This window comes from Podarcis vaucheri (genome assembly GCF_965113315.1).
Source record: "Podarcis vaucheri genome assembly, chromosome: 12".
Taxonomy (NCBI): Eukaryota; Metazoa; Chordata; class Lepidosauria; order Squamata; family Lacertidae; genus Podarcis; species Podarcis vaucheri.
Window position 1 is genome coordinate 15,777,583 of NC_138750.1, and position 16,334 is coordinate 15,793,916.

General features: G+C 43.1%; 1 protein-coding gene across 2 annotated transcripts in view; it reads left to right on the forward strand.

Annotated features, from left to right (window-relative positions):
* Positions 1-16,334, forward strand: part of LARS2 (leucyl-tRNA synthetase 2, mitochondrial) — a 68,637-nt gene that overhangs the window by 50,634 nt on the left and 1,669 nt on the right. For both annotated transcript variants that reach the window (XM_082192998.1, XM_082192999.1), the window contains exons 18-20: positions 2-79; positions 2,401-2,512; positions 13,570-13,697. In XM_082192998.1, coding sequence (XP_082049124.1) covers positions 2-79; positions 2,401-2,512; positions 13,570-13,697 — 318 coding nt within the window. The remainder of the gene's footprint in view (position 1; positions 80-2,400; positions 2,513-13,569; positions 13,698-16,334) is intronic.

The following is a 16,334-nucleotide window of genomic DNA, read 5'->3' on the forward strand; positions in this document are numbered from 1 at the left end:
GGTAACCGAATTCTTCCAGGATGATTTCTCATTTCATACCGCAATTGCTCGACTGATGGGCCTCAGTAACACTTTGTCAGTGAGTATACCATGTAAATTATCATATTTTAATAACTTCTTTTACGGTACTGATGTGCACTACAGATCCATGCTTAGCAGCAAGGGTGCAGCTGGTGGTTTAAATGCTCTAAAAGCTTAGTTTTTGCATTTCCCTAAGATCATTTTTATCCATAGTGCATTTTTCCCTGTTAATTTGGAATGTTTGAAATCCTCCTTTTTAGAATTGCTTAAATATGGCATTCCCAGTATCATGAAGACCAGTAATCCAATATTTTAACAAATCTTCATCCTTGTTAATATTGTAAATTAGAACATATTTTACGGTCTGTTTTGGTTCCCCTACCTTGGAAAACAATTGTTTTGTTTTACCTTTTGAAGAAAATTGAAATTTAACTGAGCTAAGACAGCTGTTGACTATATCACTTGGCAAGGATTGTGCATGTTGAAACTGAAACTACAGTTTCCTTGGGTCTAATTTAATAACAAGGCCTTTCTCTATAGGCCATGTGTTCACACTCTTAACAGATTGGTGGGTACAGTATAAAACCTAAGAGCATTTAAGTAGTGTGATAGCACAGTTTTTAATCTGCATTTGAGAATATCGACTATCACACCCACCTGAAAACAGGAAGTAGGAAAGCTAAGATTAGAACAAGCCCAAGAAGGTTTACTTCATCAGAAAGCAGTGAAATCTGTTCTTATTTCACTTTTGAAATGATCTTTAGTAGTAACTGTAGTAGACACACACAGCGTTACTTAAAGGAGTCTGATGATGAATGCTTCTGATAGATCTGTAGGCAGCTGTCAAACAAGTTGTTGGTGTGAGAGGATTCCTAGAAGGAATGTCAACCTGCCAACGAGGCTTTTCACAGGATGAGGGCTTGCTGTGCGGTTAGGTGGGAGATTATGTGCATTTAATAAATGGATTTTATTTCTTAATTGTTGCACACAACCGGCATACCTCCTCTGAAGCTAACAAATTGAGAACCTTACACTTTCCATGTACTTGGTCATGGCACCGTATTATGCACCTGGGGAAAACATGCATCTTCAGCCAATCAGAACCTATTTTGCTATTCTGATTACTGAGTAATCAGATTACTGAGTAATACAGTTGCAGAGTATCAGAGGCACCTCTTGTTTTCATGTTAATTACAATTATTTAGAACTGGAGAGCACAGCAGGATACATCTAAACACAAACATCTGATTGATTGATTGATTGATTAGTTTATATACCGCCCTTCATCCAAAGATCTCAAGATGGTTTACAGCATAAGATGTAAAATAAAACCACAAAGTACATAATAAAATGAGAACAAAAGTAAAACAAACCCATAATCGCACCCACAGGTAGCAAGCAAGGCTATTGCCCTGCAGCGATGCCTTTTCCCCCTTTCTGTGCATTCTTTAGAATGGGCTTGTGTATCTTCAAATCCCCACTTGGCCATGAAGCTCACTGGCTGACCTGGGGCTGCTCAGTGTCTCTTAAGCTATCCTATCTTACAGAATTATTGTAATGACGCGGGTGGCGCTGTGGGTTAAACCACAGAGCCTAGGACTTGCCGATCAGAAGGTTGGCGGTTCGAATCCCTGCGACGGGGTGAGCTCCCGTTGCTCGGTCCCTGCTCCTGCCAACCTAGCAGTTCGAAAGGATGTCAAAGTGCAAGTAGATAGATAGGTACCGCTCCAGCGGGAAGGTAAACAGCATTTCCGTGTGCTGCTCTGGTTCGCCAGGAGTAGCTTAATCATGCTGGCCACATGACCCGGAAGCTGTACGCCAGCTCCCTCGGCCAATAAAGCGAGATGAGCACCGCAACCCCAGAGTTGGCCATGACTGGACCTAATGGTCAGGGGTCCCTTTACCTTTAAAAGGGGGGGAACCTCAAGCTTCTTTGAGCAAAGTCGAGATATAAATGTAATAAAGAAATAATGCCCAACAACTAACATTTGTTTTCCATTGTCAAAAGAAATGGTGACCCTTGGAAAACTCCCTCTCCTACAGCTCTGCATCTGGGTTTTTTTAAGGCTAACCCTGTAGCTTTATCTAGAGGGGAAAGAGCTGGAATACTGACAAAGAGTCCAAGCAAAGCATAGACCCAGCCAGAGTTATCCATCTTGCCTAGCTTATCTCTCGCATTTACAAACGGAATTATGAATTTATTTAGTACTACAGCAGTGAATTCCAGTTTCCAATGTACTTTTTGAGGCTCTAATCCTATAAGCTGATCTTTTACTTTCATACTGTCATTTTTCTTCATGAGTGGCTGCTTTATGAAGTGTTTACATTTTACAATCCATTCTTCTCCCTCCCTCCCTTTCTTGCTTTTTTTTCTTGCAGCAAGCCTCACAGCCGGTTGTTCTTCACAGTGCAGAATTTGAAGATGCTTTGGCAACTCTCTTTGTCATGCTTGCCCCGATGGCCCCCCACATAAGTTCAGAGATCTGGAAAGGTAACTTGCCCCATTGTGGGCTTGTTTGTTTGTTGCTACCACTGTGATGAAGAAGGAAAAAACTGCAAGGAAAGCCCTGCATTCGTGACTTAAACAATTTGATTGCACCTGAATGAAACTGTTTGGGGTTAGAGGCAACTAATATCTGTGAATAATTGTTACAGGGGTCATTTTTAGCCTTTCTGACATAAGGGTGTTGTTCATAGTATGAAATTGTTTTAAAATAAATAAAAGATAGTGTTTGCATATACTACTGGCGGGGGGGGGGGCGCAGCCGCTCTCTGCGCAGCTTCTCACAATGCAAAGCGGAGGTGTCTGTCCAGGAAGTCAGTTTGCACAGAGACACAGGGCATTGGAAGGATGCTGAGAGCATTCCAGAGCAAAGGCAGCTTTCGGGAGCGTTTGCTCTCGGGCGCAGAGGAGGCAAAGAGAAAATGAGGATCATGAGGGGCAGGGGTGCCAACTTGAATAAAATGGGGGGGGGAGCCAGGTAAGCCACGCCCCACATAAACAATCACAAGATGCGGTGCCCGGGCACTATTTGAATGGCCACGCCCATCAACTTGGGGGCGGCCACTTCAAATATTTCATGGGGAGCCCCAAGAGACCTCATCCCTTAGGAGTTGGTTTCTATGATGAGGGAGGAAGGAGGAAGTGTTAGAGAGAAAAGAGAGTATTTGAGGTGGAGGAAAGTAAAGCAATGGAGCGAAAAGTGGTCTGAGACTGCTTACCACCAGTAGGTGGGCCAATAAAAGAGGAGAAGGAAAGATGGAATGGGCTGGGATGCTGAATCATAAAAAGCAGGAGGCTGTCCAGAGATGAAAAGGGGAGTAACAAAGGGGAGTTGGGTCCTCAATAGAAGGTCCTTTACAAAGAAGGGACCATCTAGGGTTCTGGGATCTTAGGTAGGGGAACGCTGACAATCAGATTTCATAGAGTGGTTCTTGGACAAAAAGCAACACTGAAGCATCCATAAAATTAATACAGCCGCATAAACTAAACCAACAAATAAACAGGAAATAATAATAATAATAAGAAGAAGAAGAAGAAGAAGAATTTATTATTTATACCCCGCCCATCTGGCTGGGTTTCCCCAGCCACTCTGGGCGGCTTCCAACAGAACACTAAAAATACAATAACCTATTAAACACTAAAAGCTTCCCTAAACAGGGCTGCCTTCAGGTGTCTCCTAAAAGTTTGGTAGTTATTTTTCTCTTTGACATCTGGTGGGAGGGCGTTCCACAGGGCGGGTGCCATTACCGAGAAGGCCCTCTGCCTGGTTCCCTGTAACTTGGCTTCTTGCAATGAGGGAACCGCCAGAAGGCCCTCAGCGCTGGACCTCAGTGTCCGGGCAGAACGAAGGAGGTGGAGACGCTCCTTCAGGTATACTGGACCGAGGCCGTTTAGGGCTTTAAAGGTCAGCACAAAGATTAAGCAAAGCCCACATAAGAACCAGAACAGAAAAGAGCTAAATTCTGAACCTTTGTCAGTAAGGGTCTTTGTCACAGTAAAAACTGTTGTTGGTGCTTTAAAGACTGGTACACTAGTTTGGCCTCCACTTTCATTGTACACTCACTTTATTGGAGTGTGGGTTGTGGTCTGCAGAACTTTGACACAGTAAATGTGTTAGTCTTTAAAGGGCTTTAGATTCTGTTGCTGCTGCTGCTACAGACTAATGCAGTTATCCCTCTGGGTACTGCAGCTGCAAAAGTTCTTGCAAAACCCCCTTTCTCCCCTTCTTTTGGACATCTCAGCCCACTCTTCTCCTTCTCCAGTGGCTCTTTCACATCCGTATTGGCTTGGTCTAGTCATTTAATGTAACGTAATGTGAAAGCTCTGTTTTGCTGCCCCTTTGACTTCTCGGAGTCCCTTTAGGGATAGGGAGGTAGACCAAAATAAGTAAAAGAAAATAATGAAGTAGCTGTACAGGAAATCTTGTCCGAGGGTGGGGGTGGGGAGCCTAAGAATAAAATATCTGTCTCCTTAAAACTCAGTGGAATAAATACTTTGCCTTCCACATTAGGCAGAGCCTTTCTTGTTGCATGTCAAGCACTCTCCTGGTGCACAGCTTTGATTTGTTCTGTCTTCCAGGAGTAGATGAAAAAACTGTCTCAGTTCACGTCTTTTACTTTTCTGGGTTGTGAGAACCGCTAGTGTCCCACTCCAGCAGCTCCTTGTCTATGTGATGAGCATGCTGAGCATCTAAAACTCTGCGCTTAAGAGGGGTCCTAAGCACACATGGACCTATTTAATTGGAAGATCCTGCCACATCCATACACACACCCATGCCATGATTAAAATGGGGGTTATTCCCCATTTGTTGTCACCGGCCATTGTTGTCAACTTTGCTCCTCACAAAATACATTTGAAATTGTCCAGCTAGCAGAAGCTATTTAAAGAGAAATCTTAAAAGAGAAATCGTAAATGTATTTTTTGTGATGAGCAAAGATTACCCGTGATGCTAGCGAGACCACCTTAGAGAGGGGATTGTTTTGTTTGTATTTTACCCACCTATCATTTTTCTCCTTCCTCGCGTACATCTCCATCACTAATCTTAATGTAGCTTCTTTATTTTGGGCCCCTGGTTTGACTGTATATTTTGAACAACCCACAGATCTTGTATGCTCTGGCCGTGCAGAGGCAGGCGGTAAACTGGCTGAATTCGCTCGATATTCTATTTATTTAAATTTCTCGACCACCCTTCATCCAAGGATCACAGGTCGATTTACAGCGTAAAAACACAGAAATACACGCCATCGTGACCAACACAAACAACAACAATAATAATAATTTTTTATTTATGGACTTCCGGGTTGGCGCGATCTGGAAATGGCGGATTCCCTCCGAGCTCCGGAGGGAATCGGCTCAGCGGTGGATGGGTCTTTGCCGTGCCGGCGACACGGGGACCCTTAAAAACCGCAGGCGCGGAAGCCTGCGGACTGAAGACTCGGCGGGTGCCTTAAGCGCCCCCCCTGATTCGCGAAGAGCCTTTTTAAAGGCTATGGAGGGGATACGGGGGACGGCGCGGCACTGAGAGTCGATCGCTACCGCCGCTGAGCGAAGCCGCGAGCCATAACTGGAGAGCGCTGACTTCCTTCCTTGAAATTCGGACTGAAAAAAAAAGAACCCGTGAGTAATCTGGAACTGAACTTTAAAAATTTTACCTTCTGAATTTGAGACGACCGGGGGGTGTGCTAAAAGGAAGTCCCCACCCCCCCCCTTGCAGACGATCCAGAGCAATGATATAAGAGCTAAGCTGGAGTGCCTACCCTGTAAAGGGTGAGTTTCAAAAGGACAGTAACTTCCAAGATTTGGAAAGGCAAATTTGAGTAGGAGAGTGGAGTGTTGGAAGAGACTTTGTTTTGTTGCAAACAACCCTCCCTCCCGGGCCCGGGAGCGACCTGCTTTGGAGCCTGTATAGAGGAGCAGAATTTGACAGCTGTCAAAGCTGTCAAATGGACTGTTAACAGTGGAAAAATTGCTATTTAAGATCTCTCCGGATTAAAAGGAGTTACAATTGAATCAAAATTGTTGGAAACAAAGAAACAATAACAGGACAGAGGATTGTTGGAGAAAAGAACATTAAGTAACCAGATTCCCTCTAGGGGGAACTCTGTGGAATTACAATGGCTGTGGGTGGAAAGATACTGAGAGAAATCGAAAGGATGTTTTCACTGGTGGGAACTTTACAGGAGCAGACTACAGCTATGAGTAAACAACTGATGACCTTGAATTCTGAAACAAGTAGTTCTGCTGAATGTAATGAGGACTTGAGTGAGAAAGAACCCACAGCTGAATTCGAAATAATAAACAAAGAAGAGGAGAAGATAAAACAAGAAAGAGAACAAGTTAAGTGGGAAAATACTAACCAGAAGCTGACATCTGGAGAACACAAGCAAGGAGACTATTGGATTAAATCCATTTTAAGCCTACGAAAGATACAGAAGACGAAAGTGGAGGCCCCGGGAGTTTATGGAATTCAGGAACTTGAAATAAAGAAGTACAATTGGGGCCTCCACACAGACTTTGATTTTGATTATCATCAAGACTCAGGCCTTGTGGAAATTCTTCAACAGTTGTCTTTAAATATGGGAAGAGACTATGGACTGATTGGATTGATTGTGAAGGAACTCTTTCGAGACTCGATGACCGACAAAAAGGACTACCAACAAAACCGGCGGAGAGGGACTGAAAGAGATTTGAGAGCCTCGGACGTGCGGAACCCAGGCTAAAAACTGTTATTTTGGACATGTCTTGGGAAAGGACGCAAACCGGGGATGGGAGGGAGGGAAGTATTTAAATTCAAACAACACTCAAGACCAGGGGGTTTAGTTAATAAGAAAATCATTCAAGAAAAAATGAGAAATCGAGGGAAGAGAATTGGGGTCCAACTTAGGGAAAATTTATTTTTGTCTTTCTTTATAAAAGGATTAATATTAAGATGGAAAAGGAAATGCCAACTTGCTGACATAAATTTGGGAATAGGGAGGCAAGGGTGGGGGTGGGGGGAAGTCAAGGACTAGGGTTAGAAAATAAGATGTTAGGAAATTGTACATGTTTGTCGTCTTTTATGTTTGTTTTGGTGTTTTGTGTTTTGTTTTTGTCTATATAAAATGTGAAAACCCAATAAAAATATTTTTTAAAAAAATAATAATAATAATTTTTTATTTATACCCCGCCCATCTGGCTGGGCCTCCCCAGCCACTCTGGGCGGCTTCCATAGAAACCAAAAATACAGTAAAATATCACACGTTAAAAATTTCCCTGAACAGGGCTGCCTTAAGATGTATTCTGAATGTCTGGACCTCAGCATCCGGGCAGAATGATGGGGGTGGAGACGCTCCTTCAGGTATACTGAATACCCTCTCCCCACTTTAAAAGGCCATAGGTGGCTTACATAGCCAAAGGAGTTAACTGGTTATTTCTACGCCCCCTGCGCCCATGAGGATAATGAACCCAGCAATCTTGGTGTTCTTCCTGTGCAAGAGTTAGGGCACAAAGGGAGGGGAGATGGCAGGTGTTAAGCAGCGATGCTGCAGGATGGCTTTGCCTTTAAGGTAGCTGGGCACTTCTCGACATCTTTATAATTGTATATAATCAGTGGGTTTTTTATACTTGAATCTCATTGGTTGTTGAAAGATTTTGTTGTTTAGTCGTTCAGTCGTGTCCAACTCTTCGTGACCCCATGGACCAGAGCATGCCAGGCACTTCTGTCTTCCACTGCCTTCCGCAGTTTGGTCAGACTCATGCTGGTAGCTTCGAGAACACTGTCCAACCATCTCGTCCTCTGTCGTCCCCTTCTCCTTGTGCCCTCCATCTTTCCCAACATCAGGGTCTTTTCCAGGGAGTCTTCTCTTCTCATGAGGTGGCCAAAGTATTGGAGCCTCAGCTTCAGGATCTGTCCTTCCAGTGAGCACTCAGGGCTGATTTCCTTCAGAATGGAGATGTTTGATCTTCTTGCAGTCCATGGGACTCTCAAGAGTCTCCTCCAGCACCAGAATTCAAAAGCATCAATTCTTTGGTGATCAGCCTTCTTTATGGTCCAGCTTTGACTTCCATACATCACTGCTGGGAAAACCATAGCTTTTACTATATGGACCTTTGTTGGCAAGGTGATGTCTCTACTTTTGTTGAAATATAGGGTAGTGTTGTTGTTGTTTTAATTTTAAAAAATGCTGCTGTGCTGCCTTAAGAAAGAGGGAGCTGGCATATACGGAATCAGCCCATTGGTCCATCAAGCTCAGTATCGCCCATGCTGATTGGCAGCGGCTTTCCAGGGCTTAGGGCAGGGAGTCTCCCGCATCCCTACCTGGACATGCTGGTGATCAATAACCTGGGTCCTTCTTCACACAAAGCAGATGCTGTTTCACTGAGCTGACCTTTCCTCTGTCATGTGCTTCGAAGTGGTTTGTGCCATCGAATGACACATGCCAGTCAAGCAGCTTACCAGTTCGAAATACCTATCTTTTAATGCAAGAGGACAGATGCTTAGATCTGTCTAGCAGTTCTCGTTCCGTAGTAGGAAATACTGATCACTGGATTTTTAATTTATTTTTTTAAAAAAAAAATCTGCTGGCTGAGAGAAATAGCAAACAGGAAAGCATACACTGGCATTTATCCAATCTCATATTAAGTTCTTTGAACTGCCCTCAAGATAAATGACTTTTTTGTCTTCCCAGGATTTTGTGGCAGGGAAGTGTTTACTGCATAATTCTTACATGCCCAGCACATCAATAAGGAGGGGGCTATTTGAGTGCAGGCTTGTACATTATGTTTCGTACTTATTTACCCTGTGTTCCCCTTGGCTGAATTAAGTGCTATAATGTCCTTTGAGGACTTATTTCATGTTACCTTTGTGTCTTGCTCTGTTCTAGTAGCCTGCCTTGAGCTAATAGATTTTAGTGCCCCCTGTTATCCCTATGTTACTAGGAGCTTCAAATCATACTTCAAAAAGCAGCCAAGCATAGCTTCTGCATAAAAAAGAATATTTTAGTTATCCGTGATCAGCTGGCCTAATTTATGGGCAGATTCCCTCCTCTGCTAGGAAGAAGGAAATTCTTCAAGATAAGCCTTTCTTTTCATTTTCTGGTCATGGTATGCATCAGAAGAGCTTATGTAAACCCGTTATTGAATTTTCCCAGAGTCCTGCTCTTACCTACGATAATACAGGGTTTAAGGCATTGTTGCTGGCATTTAAAACCCTAAACCACAAGGGGAAAGCATATCTTTCAGACCACCTCCCCCAGTACAATCAAATCTTTCCTGAAATCTTAATTTTTAATTCTCCATTTTGTGCATGGCTCAGTTTTATTTGTGATAGTTTTGGTTTTAATCTTGTGCTTATCTAATTTTTAGAAATCTTACTGAATGTCACTGTCGCATTTTTATTTTTACAGTCGTACCTTGGAAGTCGAACGGAATCTGTTCCGGAAGTCCGTTCGACTTCCAAAACCAAATCACGGCTTCTGATTAGCTGCAGGACTTCCGAGTTCCAGGGCGTTCGACAACCAAGATACGACTGTATTTCAGTTGTTTAGAGGTTTTGTAATATTAAGCAACATTAAATAAACGTGTGGTTTTCAGCTAAAAAAAACCTATGCAACAATTTTCTAAGTGATAGTAAAGCTTTTCAAGGAGGTTGACCATTTTGTTCAAGCCGTAACTGTACCATTGTTCAATTTAGTTGTTGAAAAGTACTTGTAACCCCCACAGCAAAATAGTTGGATTGCTTTCTAGGAATGAAATCCACTTCAACCAGTGAACACTAAGAGAGGTTTAGAGTGTCCTGATATTTCATATTTTGCGGAGTCCAAATGTTCTCTGATAAGCTACCTCAGCAATGTTTTCTCGTTTGCTCTTCGTGTCTCCTTTTAAATTCAGAGTGCTCCACTTGCCCACGTGTCATCCCTTCTGCATATGCACTGCCAAAACATGTCACTCAGCCTTTTACTGCTGGCCAGAGTTCACCAGACTGATAACTTGGCAATTTGCAAATGTGAACAGGATGAGGAAATCGTGTTTCCTTCCTGGAACCTTGCATCTGAGTAACATTCAGACACCACATATAAGATACTTGACTGTTTACGAAATAAAATATTTTTTCTATCCAGATAAGGATGTAAGATTACTGGATCTGGAAGGCTTTATGTTATGCTAGGAGTCCCATCAAGAAAAGTTAATCTAGCAAAAGATACATTAACAAGAGTGAAGTCTTCTTTACTTTCATTTAAGATTTTCCAATTTGTTTTGTGTTGGTTGTGTTGCCTGACCAGTTTTCACAGTCCTCCCACATGTGGGCACAACAAATGAAGGGCATTAGAAGTACTCTGCAGAGAATATATGTGTCATGTATATATCCCATATAAGTAATCTACCTGCTTTAAGTTCACGCTTATTTTGCAGGTTTGTGGGGCTCTGCTTGTTGTTGTTTAGTCGTTTAGTCATGTCCGACTCTTCGTGACCCCCTGGACCAGAGCACGCCAAGCACTTCTGTCTTCCACTGCCTCCCGCAGTTTGGTCAAACTCATGCTGGTAGCTTCAAGAACACTGTCCAACCATCTCTTCCTCTGTTGTCCCCTTCTCCTTGTGCCCTCCATCTTTCCCAACATCAGGGTGTTTTCCAGGGAGTCTTCTCTTCTCATGAGGTGGCCAAAGTATTGGAGCCTCAGCTTCAGGATCTGTCCTTCCAGTGAGCACTCAGGGCTGATTTCCTTCAGAATGGAGAGGTTTGATCTTCTTGCAGTCCATGGGACTCTCAAGAGTCTCCTCCAGCACCATAAATCAAAAGCATCAATTATTCGGTGATCAGCCTTCTTTATGGTCCAGCTCTCACTTCCATACATCACTACTGGGAAAACCATAGCTTTTACTATATGGACCTTTGTTGGCAAGGTGATGTCTCTACTTTTTAAGATACTGTCTAGGTTTGTCATTGCTTTTCTCCCAAGAAGCAGGCGTCTTTTAATTTCGTGGCTGCTGTCATCATCTGCAGTGATCATGGAGCCCAAGAAAGTAAAATCTCTCACTGCCTCCATTTCTTCCCCTTCTATTTGCCAGGAGGTGATGGGACCAGTGGCCGTGATCTTTGTTTTTTTTTGATGTTGAGCTTCAGACCATATTTTGCGTTCTTTGCCTAAATAATAAAGAAAGTTCCTTCTCTGCACACTATCCTGTTTTGCTGTGTTTGGTGATCATTCTTGTTCTTTCTAGATGGTGTAAAAGCCCCTCCGTATGATTTTTGACCTTGGATTAAGTTGGTCAGAAAACTAGTTTAATTATCTGAATTCCACCCCATCCCCAAAGAATATATTCTGTTGAGTTCAGTCACTGATGTTGTCCTTCACATTGTGAAGTTATCGAGTTCTTGGAACAGAACCCAACATTTCAGCTATATCTAGGTATCTGGAAGGAGATTTTGGAATCTGGAAACTTTTAAAATATATTTAAGAAGTTTGACAAGTAATTCCTAATTCTGTAAAATCTTTCTTTCTGATGGTTTCAGCCAGGGTAGACAATATGTGGCCTTGCAGATCTTGTTAAGACTACAAATCCCATCACCCCTGAACTATTGGTCATGCTGGCTGGGATTGAGGGGAAAACAACATCTGGAGGGCTGCATTTTGCCCATCTCTGGTTTAAGCAGATGGAACTGCTTTTGGGTCATAAACAATGCTCTCTTATACAGGTCTACTTCAAAGGAAGCCCTCAAACACTCCCAGATATGTGTACAGTCAAACCTCAGTTCTCAAACGGCTCCATTTTGGAACATTCATTTCCCAAACGCCAAAAACCCAGAAGTAAATGCTCCGGTTTTCGAAGGTTCCTCAGAACTTGAACATCTGACGCAGCTTCTACTTCAGTGCAAGAAGCTCTTGCAAGCAATCAGAAGCTGTGCATCAGTTGTCTAACGTTTTCGAGGCCAAATGGTCTTCCGGAACGGATTACGTTCAACAACTGAGGTTTGACTGTATAGGATTGTGACTTTTTTATAATGTTTATGAATACAGGAAGTAATGAAAACTCAATTCACCTTGGAGCTACAGACGGTAACGATGGCTTCTATTTGGGTTCCAAAAGTGAGAACTGGCACAGGAAAGCAAATAAGCTAAATAAACAGAAACTTCCAAGTTTTGAAAACAACTTTGTTTTAGCTTTCCTGCCCAAGGAATTCTAAGTAGCATCGTTTCACAATTTTGTATAGTATGCCTTCAGTTAGCAATTTCTCATCAACAAATCTCAAGGTTGCAGTATTGCTGTTGTCCCAGAGTTCTCCTCTGTGAGGTTGTAGTTTTTTAATGTTATATATCTGGATTCGCCATGTCACTGATCTCTTATTTTTTTCAGAAAGGTGAGGGATGGAGGGTTTGTTATGTTGTGAGGAATCCCAGTTGAACAGAAAAATAAGGAGTGGCCTATAATTGCATGTTTTCTGCTTTCCCATCTAACATGTGATGTCTAGGAAAGAACTGAGCTCATTTACAAACGGAAAAGTCCTAACCAGAAAGGGCCAGCAAGAAAAATGAATCACTGTTCAAGCAGCTTATTACTTTCCTTTACACTTTGAAAGGTTTCACGCATGCACTTGCGATTGAGACTGCTTAATTTTGCCACCTGACTAAGTACATTGTTGGAAAACTACTCCACACAAAGAAGACCACGTGTTGTGGCTGCACAGAGAACTTGTTTCTAATGAATATTATCATGTTTTTGTTTTGATTTGTTGCACACTGCTTACAAAAAAAGTGGTTTAAAATATTCAAGTGGTTAAAATAAAATTGGCTGCCACAAAAAAATAAAATTCTTTTGTGTCAGGCTAAGGACTCTGTGTCCAAAACCATTTCTGTGCTTTACAAAAAGCTGAGTATCTAGCTTTCTATCCAACAGACTGGGATCATGAGCCAGCAAACATTAGGCAGTTCATTTCAGCAGGACAGAAGATTAGCATGTGTCTAACTTCGACTGGACTATATTTTGAAAGTATTATAGTTTTCTTTTGTACCATAACAATCTCTTGCAGCGCAATCCTGTAAATATTTCCTCAGAATACAGTCCCGTTATGTTTGGGGCTCACTCCCAAAAATATTTGTTATGCAGCCTCAGTTAAGCTTTAATGAGTAGATATATTTATCATGTTCCTTGTGTGCTGTGGCTTCCAGGGGGGTGGTTTTGTTCTGTTTTTATGGTATCATGTACCATAATGTACAGAGAACTGCGGGTATAGGGCATATATAAATTCAATAAATTCAACAAGTCTAATAAGATGATGATGATTAAATCTCCTGTCCCCATCTGTTTTTAAGCCCTTTAAGAATAGCATAGGACTATTTTTCTCATTGTCCCTTAACCTATTGCTTGAATTTCAGACAGCAGAGCTATTTTGCTTTCTTTGGTTTGTGATGCGCAATCTGGTACACATTCAGCTTACAGGATGTCGGCAGTTCTGTGCTAAAGCAAACTCCCAACGGTTCTGCTCTGGGCAGTGTTTAAACGGAGCAAGCAAACTGCGAAAACAAATGTTTCGTTTTAAGTACAAGCGATCCATTGATGTTGTGTTTCAGGCTTGTCTCACGCTCAAAACAAACTTTGCACTCATCATCTCTGGCACATGGACGTATTGCAGCAGTCCTGGCCTACGGTGGACCCAAAGTCTGAACAGCTGCCAGAAATAGTGCAAGTCTCCGTTCTGGTAAGAACACGTACTCTTCCTTTGGTTGTGATTGTAAAATCTTTAAAATTTCTTGCATCACCTATCAGGGAGAAGGTTGTATGTGGGGGAGGTTAATTTTGCTGCTGTTAAGGCCCAGCAGATTGTCTTCGAAATAAACTCAGCAATTTCAGAAGTGTAGATTTCAAATCAACAGAAGCCCTCACCTCAATCTCACCTCCCCAGTTGGTTCAGTTAGTGATTGCTCTGTGTTTTCTACTTGGAAAGACATAGCTTGCTGCCTTAATACAGAGTCAGGAGTCGCTGGCATGGAAGGACTGTAGCATGTAACCACTCCCGGCAGCAGCATCTATGCCACTTATCAGGACCATGTGGGTGTTGGCTATTTGCAGATTAGTTGCGCTGCAGAAGGCGTGCTGGGGAGACCACACATTACAAGGAACGCAAAAATAACTTTTGCTAGGTTTTAATAACAAAAACAGAAACTCCTTTTACACTAAATGTATCAATAAGCATGACCCATCCACCGACCCAACCACCAGGGTACTGGGAGAGTTAGGTTCTGCTCTTTATATACTATACCCAACAGCTTAATTAACATAACTTAATAGCCCCTGCAGGGGACGCAGGTGGCGCTGTGGGTAAAAGCCTCAGCACCTAGGGCTTGCCGATCGAAAGGTCGGCGGTTCGAATCCCTGCGGCGGGGTGGCTCCCGTCGTTCGGTCCCAGCGCCTGCCAACCTAGCAGTTCGAAAGCACCCCCGGGTGCAAGTAGATAAATAGGGACCGCTTACAAGCGGGAAGGTAAACGGCGTTTCCGTGTGCGGCTCTGGTTCGCCAGAGCAGCGATGTCACGCTGGCCACGTGACCCGGAAGTGTCTTCGGACAGCGCTGGCCCCCGGCCTCTTGAGTGAGATGGGCGCACAACCCTAGAGTCTGGCAAGACTGGCCCGTACGGGCAAGGGTACCTTTACCTTTACCTTTAATAGCCCCTGCTATACTGCTTCACAGCTGTAAAACTAGGTCACGTTATTTGCTCTGGCCCTTAAAGAAATACGCATCTTGTGGAACAATAATGAACCTTCAAATTTAAAGAGACCACTCAACAGTGGGGACTGGGCAGTAGCAAGGACGTACCAGTGCAGAATTGGCTCCGCCGGTGTGCTGACATCACCCCAGTCTTGCCTGTCCCTGCACCAAACCGTTAACCGGTAGTGATGTCGCTGTCAAAGGACCAACACTCCTCCTTCATGTCAGTCACTCCTACTCAGAACATTGGTCCACCTGGTTTAGTATTTACCTGCCCTCGCTGGCAATGGCTCTCCGGGGTTCCAGGCAGAAATCTCTCCCTGCCATATCTGGAGAGCTATTGCCAGCTTGGTTTGCGTGCAGAGAGTTTGTGTAACACCACTTTGCTCCAGTCCATCCTTTTAGCAGCCCTAGATCTAGTCGATGTGACCTCGGGAGTGGAAGTGGCCAGGATGGGATTCAAAGACATGGGGTGGGAGCTGGGCCGTGACAAGAGACTGTGTGGAAACAAAAGGACCTGATTGGGCCTGGGACGTTCCTCCACTGGTACAAAACCCCACAGAGAAGTCTAATCATGGTATGACATGAAAATAATTAGAGCAGAACTACATGACACACAGAGCTGCTGCTACAAATGGCATTCCTCAGCCAAGTTCCCCCCCCCTCCCAAAAAGGCATAGATTCTGCTTAAATTGTGTTCCGATACCTGGTCCTGTGTTTACCTGTTCATATTGCACACCTTTGTTGCCACTCTTTGGGGCAGGAAAGTGACCTGCTTGGTGATGTAGAGGTACGTTATTTTTGTGGTGGGCGGGGGCTGACACTGGGTTGTCATTTATGGCGGTAGTTTCATGTTTACAAATCAAGATCAGCAGGTGAAATAATATCTTGTTCCAGATTTTGCATTTATAAAGCTCCACAAGTGTTCTGACATTCTAAGTCCCAACTTGACATTTGTGTCTATATCTCGGGCTAATGCCATGCTGCTTACCAATACAGTTGCAGTTCTGTCTGTGTTGATATCACACTCTGTTGTTCCATTTGTGTCTGTCCAAGGATCAACATGAAACAGGTCACCTCCCTTGCTTTGTGCACTGTAGACATAATGAAATAAATATCTGATTTTCTGTTGTGCCAGTTTCGTCAGATTCAGGGCATCATAGCATCTGGCACTGCATTTTTTAAAGACTGGTGCTTCCTTGGTGGGACCTTAATAGCCTGGAATTGAAAAATTGGATGCAACCTGTCTTCTAGGGCGCACTCTTGTTCACAGATTTTATGCCATTTAGATTTCATCTCCCTGTGTCCAACCTTCTCACTTTTCTGTAACATCTTCTTTGTAAAAACTTTTCTGGTTTCCCTATAATGCTTTCACTCAGGTTGGCCCTGTCTGTATTGAAGCTGGTACTTTTAACTTGTCTGGAAAATACATTGATAATGTACAACAGGAAAAGTTGGGGTTTGATCTTGTTTAAAAACTAACCAGTGTCTACTTAGTGATCTGATTCCTATGTCAAATTGAATCATTGTTAAACTCTGGTTAACTTTAATTGAAATGGGTAGTGTTACAGTGCACACTGCCGAAGTAGTGGACACTCCACTCCTCCCCAATCCTGTGACTTCCAGGAAA